Consider the following 26,580-nt stretch of genomic DNA (forward strand, 5'->3'; position numbering starts at 1 on the left):
TGCGGCCATAACATCACAGACAGGATTACCCAAAAGGGAAGACCTATATGTAGATAAGGTATAAGCTATGACTGTCTGCTCCCCCTCTGCAGCGGTCACAGAACATGCCTAGAACAATCTCCTATACAAAGTCAATGGGGTTCCTCCTGTCCATTGTGTGAATGGCCCATGAGGCTGCTGTAAAGCATATCTTCTAAATCCTCTAAATGCTGTTAAATCTAGCTCAAGCAAGATGGCAGCCCCCATAGTCAGAATAGAGTAAAAAGGTCTGCAATCAGAAAATAAAAACAGATTAGAAAAATTAAAATGTATTTAATTAATAAAAAAGAAATTACTGATGCAGTCCCTTTTAAAGTAGCACAAATACACTTACTGTATTTCTATAAGCGAGCTTGACATTACTGCCATTTACAGTAGGGGCTCAATAGTTTTATAACTCTTACCGTAAAGAACCCTTTCTGTATTAATACCTTTACTCTATATATAAATAATTAACTAATTCTCTCTAGTTTATGGCATACTACTTGGAATTAAATGTTCTTATGGAAAGCCTAATCCACCCCTGCATTGTAAAGCAGTTCTCTTATTGGACAGTATACAGTTATAATGTATCTGGATAAGTTGGGGGCAGAAAAATGGTAAATGAGGTTTAACACTGACAGATGTAAAGTTCTGCACATGGGCAGGGAAATATATGTCACCATTACACGCTAAATGGGAAACCACTGGGAAACACTGACCTGGAAAAGGATTTGGGAGTTTTAGTTAAGTGTAAACTTAGCTGAAGCAACCAGTGTCAGGCAGCTGCTGCCAAGGCAAATATGATCATGGGGTGCGTCAAAAGAGGTCATGGGGCGCATGACAAGAACATTGTTCTTCCTCTTTACAAGTCACTGGTCAGACCACACATGGAATATTGTGGACAGTTTTGGGCATCGGTACTCAGGAAGGACATATCAGAGCTTGAGTGGGTACAAAGGCTGGCAACTAAAGTTATAAATGGAATGGGCGGACTACAATGCCCAGAGAAGTTATCAAATTTGGGGTTATTTCATTTAGAAAAAAGACAGCTGAGGGGCGACCTAATAACTATGTATAAATATATCAGGGGACAATACAGAGATCTCTCCCATCATCTGTTTGTATCCAGGACTGTGACTGTAACGGGGGGGCGCCCTCTGCATCTAGAGCGAAGAAGATTTTTACACCGACATAGAAGGGGGTTCTTTACTGTAAGAGCAGTGAGACTATGGAACTCTCTGCCTGAGGATGAGGTGATGGCAAATTTGCTAAAAGAATTTAAGAGGGGCCTGGACGCCTTTCTTGAGTGTAATAGTATTACATGTTATAGTCAGTTATTACTTCAGAAGGGTTGTTGATCCAGAGATTTCGTCTGATTGCCAGAATTGGAGTCAGGAAGGAATTTTTTCCCTGAAATTAGAAAAATGGCCTACTACCCTATTGGGTGTGTTTTGTTTTCCTCTGGAGCAACATTTCAGAATAATAGGCTGAACTACCGTAGATGGACATATGTCTATTTACAGCCTGACATACAGCCAAACCTCTAGTTTTGTTGTCTTCTAGTTTAGCTGGTTTCCAGTTTCACTGATTTTTTTCAAGCCAGAATTTCACTTATAGTTTCAGTCCATGTGGCCTCCCTGCTGACTCGGCCCACGTGATTTCCTGCTCAGTGTCTCCTCCTCTTGATGCTGAAATGCTACCCACCCTTTTCCAGTGTCGCTGGGGGCGCTAGTAAAACAGTACTGTAGTGTAATTTAAGTGGCTACGTTTACCCAGATAACACAGTGATAACTTAGGACAGATAACAGTTATGTCACCTGCAGTCCTATGTAATGCCACAGATGACACGCAGTGATAACACTGAGGACAGATAATGATGCCACCTGCAGTCCTATGTAAAACCACAGATAACACACAGTGATAATGCTGAGGACAGATAATGTCACCTACAGTCCTATGTAACACCACAGATAACACGCAGCGATAACGCCGAGGACAGATTATGATGCCACCTGCAGTCCTATGTAAAACCACAGATAACACAGTGATAATGCTGAGGACAGATAATGATTTCCCCTGCAGTCCTATGTAACAGCACAGAGAACATAGTGATAACACTAAGTATAGATGATGTAGTAGATGTGACCTGCAGTCCTATGTAACAGCACAAATAAAACACAGTAACATGTTCAATAACATGTAAAATGTTCATTTATTCTTTACAGCAGTCTTTTTTTATATTCATTTATTATTGTTTTTGGTATTAACCATATTTATTCTCTATTAAATGGGGTTTGGTGTGTTTTTTGGAATGTCTAGAACAAATTAATTGGATTTACATTGATTACTATGGAAATAATTGCCTCGAGTTCCATTGGTTTCAAGTTTGGCCGATTGCTTTCGGACGAATTACCAAAGAAACTAGAGGTTTGATTATACTATGTTCTAAGTAATTTATCAATCTAGTTTCCTGTCTTTGAACTCTCTCCACTTTGTATATTTCTTATAACAAGTTGTCAAAACTGTATCTCATATCTTATTTAATATTAAATATCTATGGTTGGTAGTTGACTTGGGTACTGTTGTATTATGTCGCCATCGGAAGTTAGGGGTGGCGACATAATACAGCACTGTTCTCATTTAGTAACGCCGCCAGCTTTTGATTGGCTAGGGGGCATGTTTCAGCAGCCAAATGCTGTCCTGACACGGCAGTCGGTAGGGGAGGACGGCAGCACCAGAGGCAGCGGCAGAGGGCGTCCTCAGTCCGTCGGGGAGCACAGCAGCGGCGGCGGCGGCGGCGGCAGAGGCAGGTGCGGTCCTTACACGGCCGTCCGTCGGGGAGGACTGCGCCAGGGTCAGAGGCAGAGGGAGGTGCCATCCTGACACGGCAGTCCGTAGGAGTAGCGGTTGGCCAGGCGAGATGGAAGGGGGGCGCCTGCTCCGGGGAGAGTGATATTGATTTTTGCATGGCCTGGAGGGTTAGGGTTACATTTCATGTTAGGCTTAAATTATTAGCTGTAACTGCTTCCAGTACAGCTAATAAAGTAAGCCTAACACGAAAAGTAACCCTAACCCTCCAGCCCAGACAACAATCAATACACAGGCTCCTAGGACCTTCAAGATGTAAGCCAATCGTGAGCTAGGGGCGTGACAGCGGTGTTCCTCCATGCAAGCCCTGTCAAACCCCTAGCTTCAGGTGGCGTCAAGGTACAATAGTACCGTTGACTTGTTTCCAGGATATTGCAAAACTGTTCTAGCATTTCAAGTGGCCATGTAATATTGCATAGTCTGTTCACTTTCTGTATGGACTCTAAAAGTCATGTATAAATATTGGGCACCTCTTTTGCATACCTGTACATTTCCACTGGGAGAATATGCTGCATATGGCTTAACCACATTTGGGTCCCTCTGATCATCTGTTATGTCTGTTTCAGTGAGTTGTGATTGAAATGGACGTCCACCATTTGGTGAAACTGATGTGCAAAAAGAAGAAAGGATTCAGTGAAAATATTTGATTAATAAAAAGTAACTGTACTTCACATAGGACAAAATTATATTTCATTTCTTATCAGAGCTGCAATACCAGACACGGCCCATGGAAGTCCATGGAAAACAGTAGTGATGTTTTTGAAAAATAGCAGATTTATTTTCTAATCTCAAATAACTCTACATGTGTTTGGGGAAACGTTTGACCAGTTATAGTTTGGCATTATTTTAAATTAAGATTTAATAAAGAGTATGTAAATTGTCTGATAAATTAATTTATAAAAAATCTTTATTTATATGACACCAACATAATGCACAACAAATTACAAATCAGAGAGTATTAAACTAACAAACAGCTTGCGGAGCGAAGACCCTGCTCACAAGAGCATCCAGCGTATGAGGAAATACAGGGAACACAAAAAATGTTTGTATTGTGCAATGGTCTAGCCATCTTTTTAAATAAATAGGGTAGTATACATACAGCTGTATAAGCCAAGTACCAGTCAATCTGTACAAATTTTAAGTGCATTTGGTGTATGAGGTGTGGAGGTTACAGTGATCAGGTTCTAAGTGTAAAATCAAGGTGAATGGGGAAGACGTAGATTGGTAAATGTGATAGTTTCCTGAAGGAGATGTGTTTTTAGGGCATACTTAAAACTGTGGGTAATTGTGATAACTTAATTGTTACCATACAGTGCGGCATGGGTTCCCGCGGTCGGCGCGCGTCGCTCCGGCGTCGGCTCCAGCAGCCTGGAGCCCTGTGTCGAGGTCATCCCAGCAGCTTGGGTTGGCCAGTGGGCGGCGGCGTGGGCGTGCCCGCCCGTAGGGTGCCGCCCGCACTCCTCTGTGCTTCTTATACAGCAGTGGGTGGAGTTGCCTCCTCCCACTCTCCGCCCCTGGGCGGAACCTTGTGGTTAAAAGACTGGCAGTGAACTGAGCTCATTGCCAGTTATTGGTTCTGCATGCACCTAGCCAGTCTGTCTGCGGTTCTCCTCAGTCAGTCCCTAGTTGTCGGTCAGCTCCCTCTGGTCCCCTATTACTCTGTCTGTTTATGGTGGTTCTGTTTGCCTCTAATCTAGTCTGGCCCAGTCAGCACTAGTTGCTATCCAGCACCCTGCCAGTTTGCCTGTGAGTTCCATCTCCAGCCTTGTCAGTTTTGTTGGTCTGATTCATCTGCCTCCTCTGTCGGCACTCTGTTCCCCCCATTAGGTAGTTTCCTGCTTGTCAGCCGTCAGGTCCCTAGCCAGGGCAGGGACCGCCGTCCAGTTGTCCGCCTGGGGTTAGCCAGGGCCGAGGCAAGTAGGCAGGGACAGTGGGGTGCGGGAAGATCAGGGCATCCCACTTGGCGCTCGGGGGGCAGAGTGCCGTAACATAATAACTGGCCCTTAAAATATTGTTTTTCTTTTCATGGCGGCGATCAGCGCCCTTGCAAACCAGCTGCAAGACCTGGTGCCGGTGATCCAAGATTTGTCAGCTCGCATGGTGGCCCAGGAGCAGTGGGCGTTGTCGCAGGAGCAGAACGCCTCTACCTGTCCCGAACCCAAGTGCCCTCTTCCCGAGGTGTTCTCTGGGGAGAGGAACAAGTTTTTCGTTTTCCAACAGGCGTGTCGCCTGTTTTTTCGGATGCGTCCCCGTTCTTCCGGCTCGGAGGTCCAGAGGGTCGGGCTTATAATGTCCCTGCTGCGGGGCTCTGCCCAGACTTGGGCCTTTTCCATTCCCGAGGGTTCCCCCTCTCTGCAGTCGGTGGACTCCTTTTTTCAGGAACTCGGGGGTATCTTCGATGAACCGGACCGAGTGGGGTTGGCGGTTGCGTGGTTGCTGGCGCTGCATCAGGGGTCGCTTTGTGTGGAGGATTATTGCTCCAATTTCAGACGCTATGCGGGTGATACTGCATGGAACGATAGTGCCCTGAAAGACGTTTTTATGCAAGGTCTCTCAGACGCGGTCAAAGAACTGTTGATCTCCCATCCCGTTCCCGGGTCCTTAAAGGAGGCTATGGAGTTAGCAGTGAAGGCAGATAGGAGGCTCAGGGCTGGGAAGCAAGATAGACCGACCGGGGCTAAGTTCCGAGAATAAGCCCCACCCCCGCCCCACCTCTCCCCATTGCAAATAGTTCAGAGGGGCGGAGAGGAGGCAGAGAGGGGGGCGCGAGCTCAGTTCCTGCTCCTGGCTCCTCCATCCTCCCCCCCCCCCCCCCCCCCCTGCACACGAGGACAACGTATATCGGCTCGGCGTGAAAACCGAGCCGATATACGTTCGTGTGACTTCACCCTTAGTCTGTATTCATTAACAGATTGGAGAACATGGGTAGGGTGGTAAAAAGATAAGTCTGGCTGTTGCATTCAGGATAGATTGGAAACAGGAGAGTTTAGGGAGGAGTGTGAAGTAGAAAATGGATCAAGGCAACAATAAGAGTTTTTGCTGTTTCTAAGAGAAGAAAGTAAGAAAGGTGAATTCTGGAAATGTTTCTGAGGTTCAGGTACCATGAGCAAACAAGAGATTATTTATAGGAAGTCAAGGGAAGATCGGAGTCAAATATGACCCCAAGACGGAAGGCATGCTGCTTAGGAGTTATGGCAGTACCTATATTTGACTAAATTGTCTCGTTAATCTGTTCTATATAATAAAAATTGTCTAATAAATTTTTTTTCAATACTAAGTGGGAAGAATTTATTACAAATTGGTTTAAAAGCAGAGATGAGCGAGCGTACTCGCTAAGGCAAACTATACGAGCGAGTAGTGCCTTATGCGAGTACCTGCCCACTCGTCTCTAAAGATTCGGGTGGGGGTGGGGAGCGGCGGCGGAGAGCGGGAAGGAACGGGCGGAGATCTCTCTCTCACTCTCTCCCCCTCGCTCCTCCCTGCTCATTCCCGCAACTCACCGCTCTCTCCCGCCGGCACCCGACTCTTTAGAGACGAGCGGGCAGGTACTCGCATAAGGCACTACTCGCTCGAGTAGTTTGCCTTAGCGAGTACGCTCGCTCATCTCTATTTAAAAGAGAACTTGTCACTAGGTTCACATTGCCCGAACAATACACAGCATGAGGTCTGAATAGGTGCCCATATTACACGGATATATGTTTTACTCTTAAAGGGGTTGTCCCGCGCCGAAACGTTTTTGGTTTTTTTTCAATAGCCCCCCCGTTCGGCGCGAGACAAACCCGATGCAGGGGTAAAAAAAAACAAAGTGTCCAGTACTTACCCGAATCCCCGCGCTCCCGCGACTTCTTACTTACCTTAGTAAGATGGCCGCCGGAATCTTCACCCACGATGCACCGCGGGTCTTCTCCCATGGTGCACCGTGGGCTCTGTGCGCTCCATTGCCGATTCCAGCCTCCTGATTGGCTGGAATCGGCACACGTGACGGGGCGGAGCTACAGGGAGCAGCTCTCCGGCACGAGCGGCCCCATTCGGAAGGGAGAAGACCGGACTGCGCAAGCGCGTCTAATCGGGCGATTAGACGCTGAAATTAGACGGCACCATGGAGATGGGGACGCTAGCAACGGAACAGGTAAGTGAATAACTTCTGTATGGCTCATATTTAATGCACGATGTACATTACAAAGTGCATTAATTTGGCCATACAGAAGTGTATAACCCCACTTGCTTTCGCGGGACAACCCCTTTAAAAGGTGTGTTGTTTCAGAGAAAATGTATTTTAAAAAGGTGCCAAGGTAGAAGAGTCACAGGGGTGGCTCATTGTTATCATCTGTCTGCCCGGTTGGGATAGGTTGACAGGCCTTTCCTTATACCAGTGTTTTCCAATTCCAGTCCTCGGGGACTCCCAACAGGTCTTGTTTTCTGGATTTCATCAGTATTACACAAGTGATGTAATTATTGTCAGTGCCTTAGACATTGCCGCAAGTGTTCTTACTATAGGATATCCTGAAAACATGACTTGTTGGGGGTCCATGAGGACTGGAGTTTGGAAACTCTGCCCTATACACACATAGGGAGAAACCTGTCAATCTAACTGATCTGGGCAGGGATAAGGCAGCAGGACGCTGCCTTTATGACCGCTTTCCCTATTCCCAGAGATGTTTTAAAATATGTTTTGCTCTGAAACATTGCAATGTTTCAGAGCAAAACATATGTCCCTGTAATGTGGGCGCATGCATGGACTTCATGCTGCCTGCAGTTCAGGTAAGACAAACCCAGAGGTTCTCTTAAGGCCTCATGTCCACGAGCGGGTTTTATTCTGCAAGAGGGAGCACAGCGGAATCCAACCCTGCCCGTGGCCAAGGACCATGCGTACCTGTCCAGGTCTACACTACGAATGTGTGGAATGCGCCGGCTGGCGCACGGCTGCGCATGCACAGTAGAGGTTTTTGTTTTATTTTAAACTCCTGCTTTCCCACGGAATCCGCGGCCCGTCAGCAATTGACATTCAATGGAAGCCATCCGTGCGTGAACCGCACTGAAATAAAGCATGCTGCGATTTTATTTCTGCATCCAAAGATCTGCAAATCAAATCTGCATGCTTTAATTCAGCTGCGGACGCCCATGTTTCCCTATGGGCGTCTTGAACTGCGGATTCCGCAAATCAAATCCGCCTGTGGACATTGGGCCTTAATAACTGCATTTCAATTGTGATAAACTGTGAAAGGTATTTTGTCAACAGCTCCCCTGTCATTATATATATATATATATATAATCATATGTATGTAATGTTTAGGGGCTAATTGCCCTACCAAACATATTTTATGGCTATTGTGTCCCACTAACAGCTTTTATCCAAGGCATTTGATGTTTACGTACCCACTTGGACATTGTTGGGATTTTCTGCTCTAGGGAATGATAGGTAGACATCATATCTTTCCTCCTTAGCTTCATCAAGCCCAATATGTGGGTCGTTCCATTGTCCGAGGACCATCTGCACCGTGTCTTCATCCCCTTTAGTTGTAGCCATGTGAGGATACTGACTAAGTTTCCTGTACAAAATGAAGAGATAGCTTATGTTACACTGAGGAATGATGTTAAAGTAAACAGGGATTGAACATGGTGAATTGTAACCTGTCGGATCCTGAGATAATCAGCATTAGAGATGTCTGACAATCACTTTCTTTCCCCATAAACGGAAGATGCCTGTTCTGCTTAAAAAATGGATATTGAGACTATTCCATAATTTAAGACACCTTAAAGGGGTTGCCCAGGCTTTTAAAAGTGTGTCCTAACAGCATCACCTGTTAAATACTCTGTAGCTCCAGAGCTGATGCACCAATGTTCCTGCAGTCATGATGTGCTGTACATCCATGTGACCACGGCAGCCAATCACTTGCCTCAGTGCCGATGCTTGCATTTTAGGTACAAGACTGCTGCAGCCAGTGATTAGCTGCAAGGGTCACATGGAAGTATGGCACGCCATGATTGCAGCAGGGTAAACAAAGACCAGCTGGGATGACCCAAGTATCTGCGTTGGAGTAGCAGGGTATTTAACAGGTGAGTGTTGGTTAATTTTTAATTTTATCAGATATCTTGATGTTAGCATAATTTTTAAAATCTTGGACAATCCCTTTTAACTAAGAGTAAGATGCTCTGAGCTGAACATGCGAGTTGATGCAGTAGCCTTTCTACTGTTCCTGAAGCCATTATAGCATCACATGCCTTCGTGTAAATGTATCATGCATGTGGTTGAGAGGCAACTTGTAGCCACACTCGTAAGTTACATAGAAGGCTTGGGGTGCATTTCACATGTTTTATTCAGAGCTTCCTATGCAGTGCAAACACTTTTTTGCTGCATTTTACCTCACTTTGGGTCCATGGTGTAAAAAAAACATGACATTCATGGCATTTCTTACAAACCTCAAAAAATGCCACAAGAAAACATGGCGGAAGTTTTATCTGTGACCTTAAGATGCTGCTGAGAATAACTACTGTACATCTATTTCCAGTTTAATGCGATAGATGGGCTGTATCTCAATGGGGAAGGTGCAGCTGTGCTGGGGGAGAAGATGGCCAGAAGGTTGGAGGAGTGTTCAAACTTGGGACAGCAGAAAGGGCAACCAGAGATATAAAGGGGAAGACAGTGTGGACAATGACCTGGCACTAAGTAATGGAAATGGGAGCAGAGTAGTGGGAGGGGTTAGCACAGTTAGAACTGGCAAAACAGTTAGTAGGGGTACACGTAATATAAAAATAACCAAAACCTTCTAAACTGTATGGTGACTAATACTAGAAGTCTGACCAATAAAGTAGACAAACTACAAGTAATGATGTCTGAGGAAAACTATGACCTAGTGGGAATAACTGAGACCTAGTTGGATGAAAGCTGTGACTGGGCATTAAACTTATAGGGTTATAGTCTGTTCAGAAAGAATTGTAAAAACTGGAAAGGGGGAGGGGTTTGTCTTTATGTAAGATCCTGTTTAAAGTCCACATTATGGGAAGATATATGTGAGGGAGATGAACATGTGGAAGTACATGGAGGGAAAATAACAATAAAATCCTCATAGGAGGTTTTCTATAGACCAAGAGATATAACAGAAACTTCTGAAAATCTATTATTGAAACTAATTGAAGCATTAAATCACAATAAGATAATTATTATGGGGGCTTTAACTATTCAGATATACACTGGGAAGCTGAAACTTGCGGATCTCCTAAAGGTAACAACTTTTTGTCAATTACTAAACATAATTACCTCACCCAACTTGTACAGGACACAACTAGAGGGATGGCCATTCTGGACTTAATATTAACCAATATACCTGACAGAATAACAGGGGTGCAGATTGGGGGGCACCTGGGAAATAGTGACCATAATATAATAAATTTCAACTCATCTTTCAAGAGTGCTTTTTTGTAGGGGAGCTATGAAAATACTAGACTTTAGAAAGAGCAAGCTCAATCAACTTAGTGATGCCCTTAACATTATTGACTGGGATAATGTCCTCAAAAATAAGAGTACAAACAATAAATGAGAAACATTTAAAAACATCCTAATTACTTACTGTGAGCAGTTCATACCTTACAGGAATAAAAGACTTACGGCAGTTATAGGAGAAAACTAATATGGCTTAATAAAGATGTAAAGGGGGCAATAAACAGTAAAAAGAAAGCATTTAAAGTACTAAAATAAGAAGGCGGCGAAGAAGCACTAAAAACCAATAAGGAAAAAATAAATTATGTAAAAATCAGATAAAAGCAGCAAATATAGAGACAGGGAGACATATTGCTAAAGAGATTAAAACTAACCCTAAACTGTTCTTCAACTATATTAATAGTAAAAAGATTAATACTGAAAGTGTTAATAAATAATGTAGGAAAAATTGTAGAGGGTGATGAGGAGAAAACAAATCTATTAAATAGCTTTTTCTCCAGTGTATTCAGAGAGGAAAATGAAATGTCAGATGAGATGCAGAGTGATAATGTAAACTCTCCACTAAATGTCACTGGTTTAACCCAGGAAGGAGTGCAGAGCTGTCTTAACAAGATTAAAATAGATAAATTGCTGGGTTCCGATAGGATAGACCCCCGGGTTCTAAGGGAATTAAGTAATGTGATCCACAGACCCTGTTTCTTATATTTAGGGACTCTATAGTGACAAGTTCTGTTCCACTGGATTGGCATATAGCCAATATGGTGCCGATATTCAAAAAGGGACCAAAAAGAAAACCTGGAAACTACAGGCCGGTAAGTCTTACTTTTATTGTGGGTAAAATGCTTGAAGGATTTCTAAGGGATGTTATCCTGGAGTACCTCAAGGAATATAGCTGTATAACTGCATATCAGCAGGGTTTATGAGGGGTCACTCCAGTCAAACCAACCTGATCAGCTTCTACGTGGAGGTAAGCTCTAGAGTGGACCAGGGAGAGTTATTGGATCTTGTGTATTTGGACTTTTTTAAAGCGTTTGATACTGTGCCAGATAAAAGATATATAAAATGAGAATGCTTGGTCTGGGTAAGAATGTGTGTAAGTGGGTAAGTAACTGGCTCAGGGATAGAAAGCAGAGGGTGGTTATAAATGCTACATACTGTGATTGGGTCACCGTTACTAATGGGGTAATAATAATCATTAATAACTTCAGAAGGGTCAGTGATCCAGGGATTATTCTGATTGCTAGATTAGAGTAAGGAAGGATTTTTTTTCCTCTTAAATGGAGAAAATTGGCTTCTACCTCATTAAGGTTTTTTTTTGTCTTGCTCTGGATCAACATTGCGAGGTAATAGGCTGAACTGGATTGACATATGTCTTTTTTCTGTAAGTCCTGCGCTCCTGGATTGTATAGCATAGACCTCAAATATTGCCAGAAATGAAGTACAAGAAAGGCTAATGTCAGGTGGTGATAAGGAACGTCCCAACCGCATCAGTATGGATAAGCAAATCTCCTTTATTCCAGTGGTAGTGGATGGTACAGTGGCAATGCGTTTCTGTGCTCTATGGCACCTTCAAGCCAATACCGGCTCTTCACGTTTGACAGTCGGTGACGACTTAAATTGCTCCACAGCGTGCACCACGTGACCCCGCGTACAGCTGGACTAAGGTGGAAGCCCTAAAAGGTAGCTGAGAGCTAAGGTACAGGAGACTTCCCATGCTCTGAGTGGCTCTCCATGGACGGTGCCATTGCTATTCTTATTCGATTTGAAGCCGTAGCCAGTTAATGGCTACCATAGTATATATCATTGCAGTGTATGAAGAGAGTGCCTGGTGTCAGTGCAGCTCCTCCTGGGGGCCTTATGTGTCAGGAGGAAGCTGTGTGGGAAATCATCAGCCATCTTGGAGGTAAGAGATCGTGTGATTTATGCATGGATTGTCTGTTAAGCTTCTCAAACTTGGAGCTCCATACGAACTGGAACAGCATTCTCTGCAGTCTTTTAACTGTGATGTCATTGGGAGGAACACAAAACTTAGATACAACATCATTGGAAGCAGGAGAGCCTTAAGTATCAGGATCTTCCTTTACAATGAGTATCCGATCCCCATTTCTTCTTACCAGGCAAGACGCAATTAAAGTTGCCACCAACTGTCAAGGGTGAAGAGCCGGTATTGGCTTGAAGAAGGTGCCATAGAGCACAGAAACTCATTGCCACTGTACCGTCCACTACCACTGGAATAAAGGACATTTGCTTATCCATACTGATGGGGTTGGGACGTTCCTTATCACCACCTGACATTAGGAGTCGACTCTTCTAGAAGCAGAGTTTTTGCTTGTCATACCCCCCTCCTCTTGAGTAAGAGCCGTTCTTGTACTTCATTTCTGGCAATATTTGTAGTTTATGCTATACAATCCAGGAGCGCAGGAGTTTTTTGCTTTCAGTATATTGCATTTCTTTTTGGGGGGAGATTCTCTATCCAGAGAAACGCCCAATTGTCTTTGCAGCTCTCCCTGTTCTCAGAGGACTGGATTTGTCCAGCAGATAACTGACTGGTGAACCCTGAAGCGCTCTCTGATCACTATTTTCTTACATACTATGATAAAAATACACCAGTTTAGCATAAAATCATGTGTGCAGTCAGCTACTGTATCAAAATAGTTAACAACCACTAAATGTAATGTTTATCTCCGTGAACGTAGCAGGAAACCGGAACCCCCGATGCAGATGTGAAACCACCCTGAATTAAAGGGATATTCTCCTTTTATGACATATCACTAGGCTAACGCTAACAGCTCAGCAGTCCCATTCAAGTGATTCACTGATATATACAGAAGTGTGCAAGAAAAAACATTGCATCACATGCTTTATTCGGTGTTTGGTACTGGTAACAGTAAGTAAGCTGCATAAGACCTCCATGAATTGTTGCAAAAATAGAAAAAATGTTACATTTAATTTACAAAAAATCTACGAGACTTCACACCTCTTTATTTTCACACACCTCTGTATATTGATTACTTTATCTTCATGATACAACTATGATTTTTCTCTCACCTCAGATTTTCCCTGATGTTATCTCTGTTTACTTCATTCATGAACTCCCGGATAAAAGCTTCATCCACATTTTTAGAAAGATCTTGAGCCCATGATGGAGTGGAGGTCTTAGAGATGCCAAAGTGTCCAATGAGTAATCCGATGGCCAAAATCAAGGAGCCCCCAAAAACACAACCAACTATTTTCCATACATTCATTGTTTCTTGCTGATCCAAGACGGTCAAAAGAAGAAAAATGTTCTTGCTCTGAACTCTTTATACAACTATTATCTTATTATGACCTTGGTGTAGATTTGTCTGGAGATAAAGTAGGGGTAAAGTAAGAGATTCCGATGCCACTTATGATAATGAAGTATTGTATTATCCGTTTACAGCTCTATATTTTTGAAGTGTCATAGTGACCAAACGTTGTCCTTTGCTCCTTGGTGCGGCTACTAGAGTACAATTATCACAGTATTTATTGTAGGGTAATGTTAATTTTTACTGTATATTGCCAGCGCTTGCTGAGGATGTATGTAATTCAGTATCATGGTACTAAGTTTTATAACTTCTCATTAAAGTAGCGGTTTATTTCATACCTAGATTACAAAACTTTCTCCCTTTGATCCAAACGTTACTATTTAACTTTTTAACAAATACTTGTGACATAGCCCTAGAAATGATGCCAAGTAGTAAGCATCAGATTAGAGCATATTTGCTAAAGCAAATTGTGTACAAATTGCTTGCAGGGGCAATTGCTGATCCTCTCTGCGAGATACACCCTCAGCATCCAGACATGTACCCCTATCAAGTGCTGAGGAAACGGTTCACCAACCTCGAAACGCGTACACATATTAACGCTGGTATTAATCAATAGAAAATTTTGGCAATATACAATCTTATGTAATTATGTTATAACTGGAGGTCGCGCCACATATCCAAGATAGTTTTTTATTTTATTTTCCTTGTCTATATGATCAAAACGTTTAGCCAGCACCTTCAATATTTAGAACCTCTCACTGTGTCTCTGGAACCAATCCCTAGCTTACCACCCTTCGAAAGGAAGACACAGTCCCTTCTCAATATTATATCTTCATTTGTATTTCCATATTCTACTGGGTTTGCTCCACCACTTTTTTTCTCTTCCACTACTCAGTCACTACTTTGGCTTCTCTTTCTCGCAGTCCACCAGCTTGCTCCTCATTGGCAAACTAGGCTCAGACCTCTGCTCACTCTCCCGGCAGGTCTAACTATCACATATAATCCTTCTGACTGACACCTGCGCCTCCTTCAAAATGGCATTCTGGTGGCATCAACGAACACAGTCTTGGTGACACCACTAAGACAATGGCTCACCAGCTCCTACTGTAATGCCCAGACTCTCCCTACTTTCTCTTCCTCTAAGCAGTGCTATCAATCCCATGATGCATCAGCACACCATCCCATGACCAGCTAGAAACAGTACCATCTCTGCCTACTGGGAAGACAGTGTAATTATAATTTCCCTCTGTATTCCCTTAAATAAGTTAAAGACCATAAGTCTGTAAGAGGCTGAACTATCATAACTGTGTGACAGGAGCCTTTAATCATCAGCATTAATTGTGATAGGAGTTCCTAACCCCATCTATGAAGAACCTGGTAAATGAAACAGTGACTCTGGAGAGAACAGAGAGACAAGTAACTCCTGGGTGGTCACAATGAGATCATATGACCCCCCTGAGGAGAAGGACTCCAGAAATTTTCAGATCTGAAACAATAATTAACCAAGATAATACTAGCTGAGTTGCATGTAGTTGAGGACTACTTAGAAATGGAATTACAATTTTTTTTTATTGTTATGTCCCTTTAAATACAGTATAATACTGAATTCATGCTCTAAATAAACAATATTGCTCATTACGAAAAAAAAGTAGAGAGTACAAATTTAGTAGATTCAGCCTGAATCTTTTTTTTTTCTCCCTCCTAATTTTTTGCCAGGCAGCATAATGGAAGCCCAGCGGACCCCATTATAGTCACGGGGTTGTCCAGCCTCATTTGTTTTTCTTTTCTTATGATCGAAGAGGAAAACAGAATTCCCTGGCGCAGAAGTGAACAGATGCTAATGTGTCCCTCCAGCTGTCTACCCCTCATTAACAAGTGTTGTACAGCGCAAGTTATGTGTCATTATATAAAGTGGCTCGGGACACATTTGCCAAGTTTGTGGGAAGCTGTTTCCTTTCCACAGCACCATGGAGCATTCTGAAGGCCACAAGGTCTGCCATGGATGTGTTCCTATAATCTGAAGATATGAAGAGATGTGCCAGATGGGATGCAGAGGGTAGACCAGGGAGTGGAACAAAGATGTTTTGGAAAACCAGTCCACAACTACCCAGGATTTCGGTATTACCAGAGGAATTTTGGAGATCGGTAAAGTCCATAGTGATGTATAACCAAGGTGACTGTGGAATTGGTTGTGGATGGAGAAGTCAGGCTGGAAGCTGAAGTGGCAGTTTCTTTCTCGTACAGGTTTGGCAACAACATATTCGGTAATGTCCTTTTTAAAAGTGGGCCACCAGTAATGGCGAGAAATTAATTCAAGTGTCCTCCTATAACCTGGATTTCCTGCCAGCTTGGAGTTGTGTCCTCAGGCTAAAATACGAGACCTTTGGGCTGCTGTAACAGCGGTTTTCCCCAAAGGTATGTCTCAGAGACATGTGACGTTGGCAGGGACAATTGTCTTAGGATCTATAATAAAATGGGGTTCAAGGCTATCGTCTGAGGCATCAAAGGATCTAGTCAGAGCATCAGCCTTGATGTTCTTTTCTGCAGGGCAGAGGTATAACAAGAGATTAAACCTGGCAAAGCAGTGCGACCAGCAAGCCTGACGGGGGTTTAGATGTGCAGACCAGAGATTAGTCAGATTTTTGTGGTTGATGAATATAATAAAGGGATGAGCATATTCCTTCAGCTGATGCCTCCATTTCTCCAGGGCAAGTTTAATTGCAAGTAATTTGCAATCGCCAATTTGATAATTTCTCTCTGCCGTAGTAAACAGCTTAGAGAAAAAATCACAGATTACGTTTTTGCCCATTGATTTCTTTTGCTTCAAGAGGCTTCAGCCCCAAGAGATGAGGCATCGGCTTCCATGTAGCAGGGCTTTAGAGTATCCGTTCCAGTTCTGCGGCCGGTGCATGACGTTGATTAGTATAATGGACGACTGAGTTCGACTCTTGACGCAGATGGAGTACAAATGCAGACTCCAACAGCTTCCTCAAATACAGTGTGGGCTGCAGTTCAGAAGGTCTGGAGATCAGCAGCTGAAGAACTCTCGCTCTGTCATAATGGAGTCGCCCAGACAAGGGCTGTGGATGCAATGCTGTCCATTTGCAGGGCTTATAGGCAGGGCTCTCCGAAACTAGGCTCAGTATTCCCTTTTCCCTACTATTTTGGATTTGCTATATATAGTATTAGCCTCGTTAGTATATGGTGTATATACAGTAGAACCTCAACTAACGTCATCAATCCGTCCGGAAGCAATGGACTTTAGTAGAAATCAATGTTAGTTGAGGACATTATTTTCATAGGAATTAATGTAAATCCAATTAATTGGTTCTAGATGTTTCAAAAAACACACCAAACCCCATTTAATAAAGAATAACTCTGATCTTTAATACCAAAAACAATAACAATACTGAATGAATATAAAACACAACTGTAAAGAATAAATTAACATTGCAGTGACATCATTATAGCAGTATGTATCAGTGTTATCTGAGGTCTGACAGGTCTTTACTTAAGAGCAATGCTACTCAAGGGTTTACTGTATCCGTCCAGTTAGGACATTATATTTACGCCCGTGTAGGCCACGTAGGATATGTTCTGAACGGACATAACAGCCAAAATTATGTTTTTTTGGTAATTCTTTCCCCCCAAAAAAGACTTGTATGTATCCCGAAATGGTATCAATAGAGATGACAGCTCCCTCTGCGAACTACCAAGCCCTCACACCAGCCTATGGATGCAGAAATAAAAAAGTTATGAAGGTCAAAAGACGGCGACAAAAAACGATTTTCTTTAAGTAGTAGAACATAAGGCGGGTGTTACTGGGACGTATTTGAAAGCGCAAGACGCTGAAAATAGACTCCATTGTTTTCAATGGGTTTGATCACACGTGCGCAATTCGTCGGGCAATAAAATACCCAGCATGCTCTATTTTCCTGTGTATTTGCGCAATGTATGAACACATCTTGAACTCCTTAAACTAATCGGCCATTTCAATGGCTGAGAGCATCTGTGCATGTTGTTTGTTCTCACGCAATTGCATGTGAAAAAGTACAGTAAAAAAGCGAATTTGCGCACAGAAAAGGGCAACACCCATTCAGCAAAAACGCAGTGCAAACGTGCATAGACTCGTATGCTACATAAATATGGTATCACTGTCCCACAGAATGAAGATAACACGGTTTTTTATTTACCGCACCATAAACACAAATCCTTTCCGAGCCGGGGAAATTGTTTTTTTCCTTTCACCTCAGCAATTTTTTATAAAGTTTTCCAGTACATTATACAGTATTACGTTACATGGTACCATTGAAAAATATACCTCGCCCCGCATAAACCAAGTGCTTATATCGCTGGGAAGATAAAATAGTTTTTGAGAAAAAGGAGGGAAAAAGTGAGAACAAAAAAACTAAAAAGGGCTTTAGTGCATAAAGAGTTAAATGGAACCACTCCTATAATAGATGTCTATTAGGGAATTGTGGGGGATGTCTTATATGTGTAAAGTCTAATTCAGTCCCAACTTCTGTCAGAGCTTATACACCCTGCATGGAAACAGTCATATAAGGAAGCCATGGCGTCTCCCACAGGTTGTCTACCTGCAACACCTCGGCGCCAGAACACATTGAGAGCCTATAGAACAGCGCCATCTACTGGTGGGAAGGACACATTTACAGCTTCTATTGACAAGCGCTCTATAAACTGGGTGGTGACGTCACAATAGACGTAGAAGCTCCCGCGCGCCACTGATCTACTGAGACTGCGCAGTGAAGACGTCGTCTGTGGAGGTAAGTGGTGACCATGAAGCATGCTGGGACTATGTTTAACAGCTGGGCATGCCGGGAGTCCGGAAGTAAACAATGTGGTGCAGTGGGTGATGGGAGAGTGCAGGGTGGGAGTCAGTGAAGGGCTCAGTATGTATGTAGATAGTGCCATGCAGGCTGGTGTGCCTCGGGCTTCAGTGACAGCAGAGGTCAGTGTCACCAGGCGGTGGGCCGGTCACATTATGGTAGGACCAGCCATGAAGGACTCTCCAGCACTGCAGCTTCCAGATGGACAGCAACACTGCACGATCATTTGCGCAAGGAGACATAACACGGGCGTCACCTAGAGAGGCGCCATTGTTTATGCTGGCGACAGAGGAATACGTTTAGGGTGACCTTCACACACACTTGCTCATGTTTTAATAATCCGTTTACCCCACTTGGCATAAACTGACCCCAGAATTTAGGAAAATTTTGCAGAAATGTCAAAAATATTTTAATTAGAGATGAGCGAGTATACTCGTTTCCAGTAATTACTCGATCGAGCACCGCGATTTTCGAGTACTTCGGTACTCGGGTGAAAAGATTCGGGGGTCGCCGGGGGGCGGGGCGTGGCGGAGCGGGGGGTAGCAGCGGGGGATGGGGGGGAGCCCTCTCTCTCTCCCTCTCCCCCCCACTCCCTGCTGCAACCCCCCACTTACCCACAGCGCCCCCCCCCACCGAATCTTTTCGCCCGAGTACGGAAGTACTCGAAAATCGTGGTGCTCGGGCGAAAAAGGGGCGTGGCCGAGTAGGTTCGCTCATCTCTAATTTTAAACCTTGCTAAAATTTGAAAACCTGAGTGCGGTTTACTAGGAGGGGCGCAGGGGGCGCCCCACAACGTGTAGACGGTCATTAAAGAAACTGTCACCTACTTTTAGCCAACTATGAGCAAAGCTTATGGGCTGAGAGTTAGTGAGCCGCTGAGTCCGGGGATGTAAGTGTAAGGCCTCTTTTACGCGGGAGATCGCGATATCACCGCGAGAAAATCATGGCAAAGTCGCGTCTTTGTTCCCACGATTTCGTAGCATTAGCGATGCTTTTTCTTGTGAAAACTCGCACATCGCAGTGCTGCGGCCCGCGATAAATTTGCCAGAATGTTAATAGGAGCTTCTTATGTGAAAATCACACAAAAAGCGCAAGTTCGTGCGATGCAATAAAAAGCAGGCTCCATAGAGATGCATGGGAGATAAAGAAAAAAATCGCACATCGCAGAAAGATGGAGCACGTCACGAATGTTTTTCTCTCGCATCACTGCAAACATCGCTAATGGGAAGGAAACCATTGAAAAGCAGGGTTTTCGCAAATATGCGTTTTGTAGCATTGTCATCGCTGGAAAGTCGCGCGAAAGTGTGATACTTCCTCCGATATCAGCGCTGGAAGCTGCCGCTGAGCGCATTGAGTGGCGCTACTAAGTAGTCCACTTATTTATAAAATTAGAACAGAAGGACTACTTAGTGTGCCGCTTAATGTACTCAAATTTTGGTGATTTTATCCTGGGCAGCAGCGCCGCGATGAGCGATTTTTTTTTTTTTTTAGAAGAAAAAGCATCTTTGATGCTACAAAATTGCGGGATCAAAGGTGCGATTTTTCCGTGATTTTCTCGTGGGGATATCGCGATTGCTGGTGTGAAAGAGTTCTTACAGCGCCAATGATGGGGAGGGTAAGTATAACACATCCCCGGACTCAGAGAGGCACCTAGTTTTTAGCCCTTAACTTATAGGTCTAAAAGTAGGTGACAGATTCCCTTTAAGCTTAAAGGGGTTGCACGATCACAAATTAGGGCTTTAAAATTAGAGCCAAATCAGTTTAAAAAAGGGGTTCTTACTCCGTGATTCACCTGATCTCTGTTGGCAGCAGATGTCAGGTGCCCACCACTTGCCAGTCAGAGGCCACTTATCACAGTTTGGAACTCCAGGTGTCATGGCACCCGGGATGTGATTTCACAGGAATGGGCGGTGATGCTGCGGACTCTGATTGGCAGGTAGCGGTCACTTGATATCCACTGTCAACAAAGACCGGGTGAATCGCGGGGCTTCAGCACTGGATCGCCGGGGCTGCGGAGGGTAAGGACCACTTTGTTTTACTGTTTTAACTGATTTGGCTTTCATTTTAAAGCCTTACTGGAACCAGACGACCTCCTTACTTTAATGGCCAAGTAATTTTTTTTCCAGTGTCCCACTCCAAGAGCCATAGCTCTATTTTTTTCATCATAGCAGTGTGAGGCCTATTTCTGCGGGACGTGTTGTAATGCCACCAGTTTGGGGCTGATAAACTGTTTTGTATAACGTTTATACATTTTTTACCTTTGGGAAGAAATAGGGGAAAAAAACCAAAAAATTCCTCCATTGGGTTTTGTATTTACGGCTTTCATTATGCGGTATAGGTAACGTGATAAGTTTATTCGTAGGGTGAATACAATTATGATGATACCAAATTTACATAGTTAGGGTGCGTTCACACAAGCGTGTTTTTGTGCGTACATACACACACACAAAAACACGCTTCTGTTTACAACAATGCATTCCCTATGGTGTGTGCACATGTCCGTACTTTGCAGGTACGTGCCTGCAAAGATAGGACATGCGTGCACCATAGGGAATGCACGCATTGTCTTCAATGGAGCCGTGGCTGCTGCCGGCGGCTCCATTGAAAACAATGGTCTGCCGGTCCCCTGCATTCTTTTTCAGGGAAGGGCTTTACATATAAGCCCTTACCTGAAAAAGAAAAATTTTAGTGTAAAAAAAAAAAAAAAAAATGCAGGCATTCTCTTCAATGGAGCCACTGCTGCTGCCGGCGGCTCCATTGAAGACAACGGTCTGCTGGCACACCTGAATTTATTAGGGAAGAGCTTTACATATAAGCTCTTCCCTGACAAAGAAACATTTTAGTGCAAAAAAAATTACTTACCTGATCGCCGCTGCCGTGTCCCCCACGGGGATGAAGAATACATCTGCATGCGGCAGATGTTTCCTTCATCCCCACTAGTTAAAAAAATTCCCTGCTGGTACATCTGCCACATATGTGGCAGATGTAGCAGAGAAATTCTTTAATTCTCTACTGCAGCTGTCACACATGTCAACTGCGGTAGAGGATTCTGCTACCGGCGATTGATTTCAGGGAAGGGTTTTAAATATAAGCCCTTCCCTGAAAATCAAGGAAAAGTGGTTTAAAAAAACAAAAAAATAGATACCTCCCTTCAGCTGCGGGGCACAGCCACGTTGTCTCCTGCTGTCCCCTACACTGTGGTGCTGATATATCAGCAGGCGGGGATTTAAAATCCCCGCCTGCTGAAAGAGCTGAATGTGATTGGCTGAGGTGCTCAGCCAACCCACGGGCAGCTCTACCTGAATGAATGACGGGCGAGAGCTGCCTGTAATTAGCTGAACACCTAAGCCAATCACATTCAGCTCTTTCAGCAGGCGGGGATTTTAAATCCCCGCCTGCTGATAGGTCAGCACCACAGTGCAGGGGACAGCAGGAGAAGACGCAGCTGTGCCCCGCAGCTGAAGGGAGGTTAGTATCTATTTTTTTTGTTTTTTAAACCACTTTTACTTTATTTTCAGGGAAGGTCTTATATTCAAAGCCCTTCCCTGAAATCAATTGCCGGCAGCAGAATCCTCTACCGCAGCTGACATGTGTGACAGCTGCGGTAGAGAATTAAAGAATTCCTCTGCTGCATCTGCCACATATGTGGAAGATGTAGCAGCAGGGAATTTTTTTAACTAGTGGGGATGAAGGAAACATCTGCACAACAGCTGCCGACAGGTAAGTACATTTTTTTTTTTACATTACTTTTAATTGGTTTTTAAGGGAAGGGCTTATGAAGCCCTTCCCTGAAAAGCCATTCACGGCTGCCGGGGCTCAGTGGCGACTTCTGCCGCTGTTCCCGGTTCTTTAGTTCTCAGCTAGCAGCATGCGGGGATTTAAAATCCCCGCCTGCTGGTAGCTCTGATTTGTGATTGGCTGAAGCACTTCAGCCAATCACAATCAGAGCTACCAGCAGGTGGGGATTGTAAACCCACGGCTGCTGATAGCTCAGAACTACGGAGCCAGGTACAGCGTCAGAAGTCACGGCTGAGCCCCGGCAGCTGAAGGGAGGTGAGTATTGATTTTTTTTTATACACTTTTTTAAATGGCTTTTCAGGGAAGGGCTTATGTTTAAAGCCATTGACGGGATGCCGGCAGCAGGATTCTCTACCGCAGCTGACAAGTGTGATAGCTGCAGTTGAGAATTTAAGAATTCCTCTGCTGCATCTTCCACAGAGGTGGCAGATGTAGCAGCAGGGAATTCTTTTAACTAGCGGGGGTGAAGGAAACTTCTGCCGCATGCGGCAGATGTGCTCTTCATGCCCGCGGGGTCACGGCTGCGGTGGAGAGGTAAGTTTTTGGGGGTTTTTTGCACTAAAATGTTTGTTTTTCAGGGAAGGGCTTATATGTAAAGCCGCGGCTCCATTGACAACAAGCACGCAGCTGTGTTCATGCGTGTTTTTGCTCGTACCTAGTTGCTAACGTATGTACGTACCCAAGCACGCACAAAAACACGCTCGTGTGAACGTACTGTTACTACTTAAAAAAAAAATACTATTTACATTCCAAGACCCGCAACATTTTAATTTCTCGTTGTAAGGGATCGCTTTTTGCAGGACAAGTTGTAGTTTTTATTGGTTCCTTTCTAGACGTCCATTGTTGAAATATGTAAAAAAAAACTGACAAAAAGTTGCAGGATGCTGCGCTATTGTGTCCAGTAAAAAGCCGAATAGATCCCATTGTAGTCATTGGGGTCTGTTTGGTACCACTCGGTACTTTCATATAACTGTTCGGGCACCGAGTGCCGTTTTCCTGCTCCACAACAGATCAGGAAACAAGAACCCAAAAGCGCCAATGTGAACGAGCCCTAAGTGTAGCCTTCTGGGTAAATGGAGAATTCAGAACATCATTTTATTTATTTATTTTTTTTAGACTACAAACTGCAGCCAAGAACCATGGAGTCCTCTCCTCCGGTCGGAGAGTGCCTTGATATGTGCCCGGAAAGAGAGAGGCGCGAACGGGAAAGCCAAAGACGCCTACATCCATTAGAAGTTCAAAAAGTTCAGAGACCCAATAAGGGTCCTAGAGGTCGAAGTCATCCTCTCGCCGATCCCAAAAAGACTGTGAAGGAGTATAGACGTCCTGCAGCAGGGAAAGAGCTGTCCTATCCTTCAGAGCTACGACCCCCTGCAACCCTAGCCAAAACTGTGCACTATCTCTTGATGGACGTTTGGTCGAGTGTCAACTACAAGGATTTGTCTTGCTTGGCCAAGACTTACTCCTTTGTGTTCGACCGCCTACGTGCTGTTAGACAAGACCTGATAGTGCAGAGAATTATGGGGCAGGGTGGCGCTCTTGTTCTAGAACGAAGCCTTGGGTTTTTGCTTTGTGCCCCCTACCTGGTGAGGGACCTGCCATTAGCCGACTATGATGAAGTGCTGCACTCAACACAGGTGCGGGAATGCTTTTCCGAGTTGGTGGAGTGTTACAAAGATGGCGGAGGATTTCCCAGACAGGCTGAATTTCAATCTCTTCTCCTCCTATATGACTTGGGTAAGGGATATTATTGATATTATACATTCAGAGCATCTTCATGAGTTCTTTAGGACAATGATGGCCAATGTAAGGGTATGTTAAGCGCTTTCATTCGTTCTAGCGAATCTTGAGTGACGGTTGTTACGTGTAAACGGGCCTGCATAATGATACAGGTGGTCTATGCCCTTTCTTTAAAAATATTTACTTACAGAGACATTAGAATTTTTTTCTTTTCCGTTGCAGCCATCTTTGCAAAGGATACAACAGGAAGAACAGCTTCCTAGAAAGTAGTGATCCGCCATCATTCTGTCCCTATGTTCAAACAGTAACAAATTATTAGTTTTGCCAATTATTAGTTTGATTTGGTTACTGACTTTTCAAGCAACTTCTACTTATTTGATAACTGGCAAAAGTGCAAATCACTTTCTCTAAAACGACTTTTTGTGCTAAAAATTGCTCTAAACTGTTGGCCACTAGGCGCTGAGAGCGATGACAGGAAGTGGGGCAGAGGGCCGTCTCTCTTCAGGATAGGTTATCAGTATCTGATCAGGGGGGATCTGCCGCTCCAGACTTATACCAATGTGATGTCACGTTCATCAGTCATGTGGCCTAAGAGCATCTCAGTCCCATTTAAGGAAATGGGAATAAGTTGCTATACCAGGCACTGCCGCTATGAAATGCACAACTCTGTGTCTGCTCTGCAGTGAACTGGCCATACCGGATCCCACCAATTTGATATTGATGACCTATCTAAAGGATAGGTCATCAATAGTGCAGTTATGAAAAAACCTTTTATCACTAAAACGGATCCACATTCAGAATGAATCTTTTGTCTTGTAGCAGAAGAGAGCAGCATATAAAGCTTTTACTTAAAGGAGCTGTCTGGGCAAATATTATTGATGACCCATCCTCAGGATAGGTCATCAATAGTTGATTAGCTGGGGGTCACCGCTCAGGACCCAGGCTGATTAGGTGCCCGCTGTCAGTGCCACAACACACGGATACAGGGCGGAAAGAGTTAGCTCCGACCCCTGTGTAAGGGTTGGCGCTGGTAATTGCAGGCGTAGCTGTCATTAATTTTAATTAGAGCTACACCTGCAGTTACCAGCATCAGCCACTACACAGGGGTCGGAGCTAACTGCTTCTACTCTGTGCCCCTTTATGCAGTGATGCTGACAGCAGGCATTTAATCAGTTGGGGTCCTGAGTGGTGGTCCCCAGCCGATCAGCTGAGGATAGGTCAGAAATAATATTTTTAAAAAAACCAAAAACTTTTAATTCCACTTTTGGGCTGTTTTTGGATAATAATAAAAAAAAATGCAGGAAGTATTCAGAAGGACGCAACAACGTGTCATATTATTATTACTTTTCCCTTTTCTTCCTTGCAGGTAATTTGGATACGGTACACAAAGGTATGCAACTCCCTTGTGGGGTCCTGCAATCTCCGCATGTCCGTTTAGCCCTTGATATAAACAAAGCCCACTTTGAAAATAACTGGGTGCGACTTTTCCGTTTGGTGCATCAACTGAACTGTCTTCAGGCTTGTGCCATCTACCGCCACTTGCCAGCTGCCCGCAGCAAGGCACTCTGCACCCTTATACATGCATACAGCAGCCGGAACTCTCGCTTCCCACTCGACCTCCTTACTAGAATGTTGGCACTGGACGGCCCGTCACTAACGATGGACATGTGTAGCCGACGAGGACAGACGGTAATGTCCGGAGAAAACCCTTCAGTACTCTTCCTGAAGACGGCACTCACCGATGTAAAACCCGAGAGTCCTGGCAGGGAGATGAACTTGGTGGAGCAGAAGAAAGGCCAAGCGTCTTGGGCAGAAGTGATGATTGGACAGGATCGTGTCATCACAAACGAGGCCCAATAACATCATTACATTTTGGAATCTGAATAAATAAGATATTAAACATTCTGTATTTTGGATCTCATAAGTGAATCTAAAGTAAAAAGACATTGTAAAGTGGGACATTCTAGTGCTGAAGGCTGCCACGGCCGGCCACGGTAGCTGCCAAGTATTTTCACTGGTGTTATGGGTGCCTTCTTGTTCCATAGAATAACCTAATTTATTTTTTAATAATCGTGGCTACATTCTTAATTCCTGCTGGCTAGGTCTTGAAGTGTGCTTCGTTTTCGGGGCATCGGGAATACTTTACTATATTTACATGCTAAGTATATATTAGGACACTGGAATAAAGGGGTTATTCAACGTCTAAGTATATTATAACAGCGAGAAACATAGAATACTTGCATCTTTTTTCCTCCGTAGATCCATTGCAGAGACTCCCACTGACTGTCCTCCCATTCTTTGCTTATAAGGGGACAGCATATGGCTACTGGCATCCGTTGATTGAGGTGAATGCTCTCTGTTTTATAACATTAACAGCGTCGTGTTTTTTTTTGTTTTTTTTTAATTTTCACAAATTGGATAGCCCCTTCAGGCCGATTTCACACAGCCAAAAAAATTGTGTGAGATTTATGCACAAATTTTGCACAAATATGAACCCTTTTCTTTTGAATAAGGTCATATACATGAGCAATGAAGTGTTAGGAGAGCGCTCCTGACGGAATCCAGTACACAATGCAAATGC

The 26,580-nt window shown here is 44.0% G+C and overlaps 2 protein-coding genes across 4 annotated transcripts in view; one reads left to right on the forward strand and one right to left on the reverse strand.

The window, feature by feature from the left end:
* Positions 1-13,572, reverse strand: part of NAALADL1 (N-acetylated alpha-linked acidic dipeptidase like 1) — a 51,021-nt gene extending 37,449 nt beyond the window's left edge. The window contains exons 1-3 of the mRNA XM_066584025.1: positions 13,376-13,572; positions 8,266-8,438; positions 3,373-3,494 (exon numbers count right to left, since the gene is read on the reverse strand). Coding sequence (XP_066440122.1) covers positions 3,373-3,494; positions 8,266-8,438; positions 13,376-13,572 — 492 coding nt within the window. The remainder of the gene's footprint in view (positions 1-3,372; positions 3,495-8,265; positions 8,439-13,375) is intronic.
* Positions 13,573-18,391: 4,819 nt separating this feature from the next.
* SAC3D1 (SAC3 domain containing 1) lies at positions 18,392-25,904 on the forward strand. 3 transcript variants are annotated; one of them, XM_066582948.1, is made up of 3 exons: positions 18,392-18,398; positions 23,376-23,996; positions 25,366-25,904. In XM_066582948.1, the coding sequence occupies exons 2-3, from the start codon at positions 23,399-23,401 to the stop codon at positions 25,857-25,859; spliced, it is 1,092 nt and encodes a 363-aa protein (XP_066439045.1). In that variant the 5' UTR covers positions 18,392-18,398; positions 23,376-23,398; the 3' UTR covers positions 25,860-25,904. The 3 variants fall into 3 exon arrangements, with proteins under 3 accessions (XP_066439045.1, XP_066439044.1, XP_066439046.1); XM_066582947.1 differs by lacking the exon at positions 18,392-18,398 and adding an exon at positions 18,491-18,583; XM_066582949.1 differs by lacking the exon at positions 18,392-18,398 and adding an exon at positions 18,599-18,765.
* Positions 25,905-26,580: the final 676 nt, after the last annotated feature.

Source organism: Eleutherodactylus coqui, chromosome 11 (assembly GCF_035609145.1).
Source record: "Eleutherodactylus coqui strain aEleCoq1 chromosome 11, aEleCoq1.hap1, whole genome shotgun sequence".
Taxonomy (NCBI): domain Eukaryota; kingdom Metazoa; phylum Chordata; class Amphibia; order Anura; family Eleutherodactylidae; genus Eleutherodactylus; species Eleutherodactylus coqui.

What these genes read in the sequence shown, in the direction of transcription:
- SAC3D1 (XM_066582948.1), top strand. Translation starts at nt 23,399, where the DNA reads ATGGAGTCCTCTCCTCCGGTCGGAGAGTGCCTTGATATGTGCCCGGAA. An exon ending in TCTCCTCCTATATGACTTGG is followed by an intron (nt 23,997 to 25,365) that starts GTAAGGGATATT and finishes TCTTCCTTGCAG; the next exon opens with GTAATTTGGATACGGTACAC.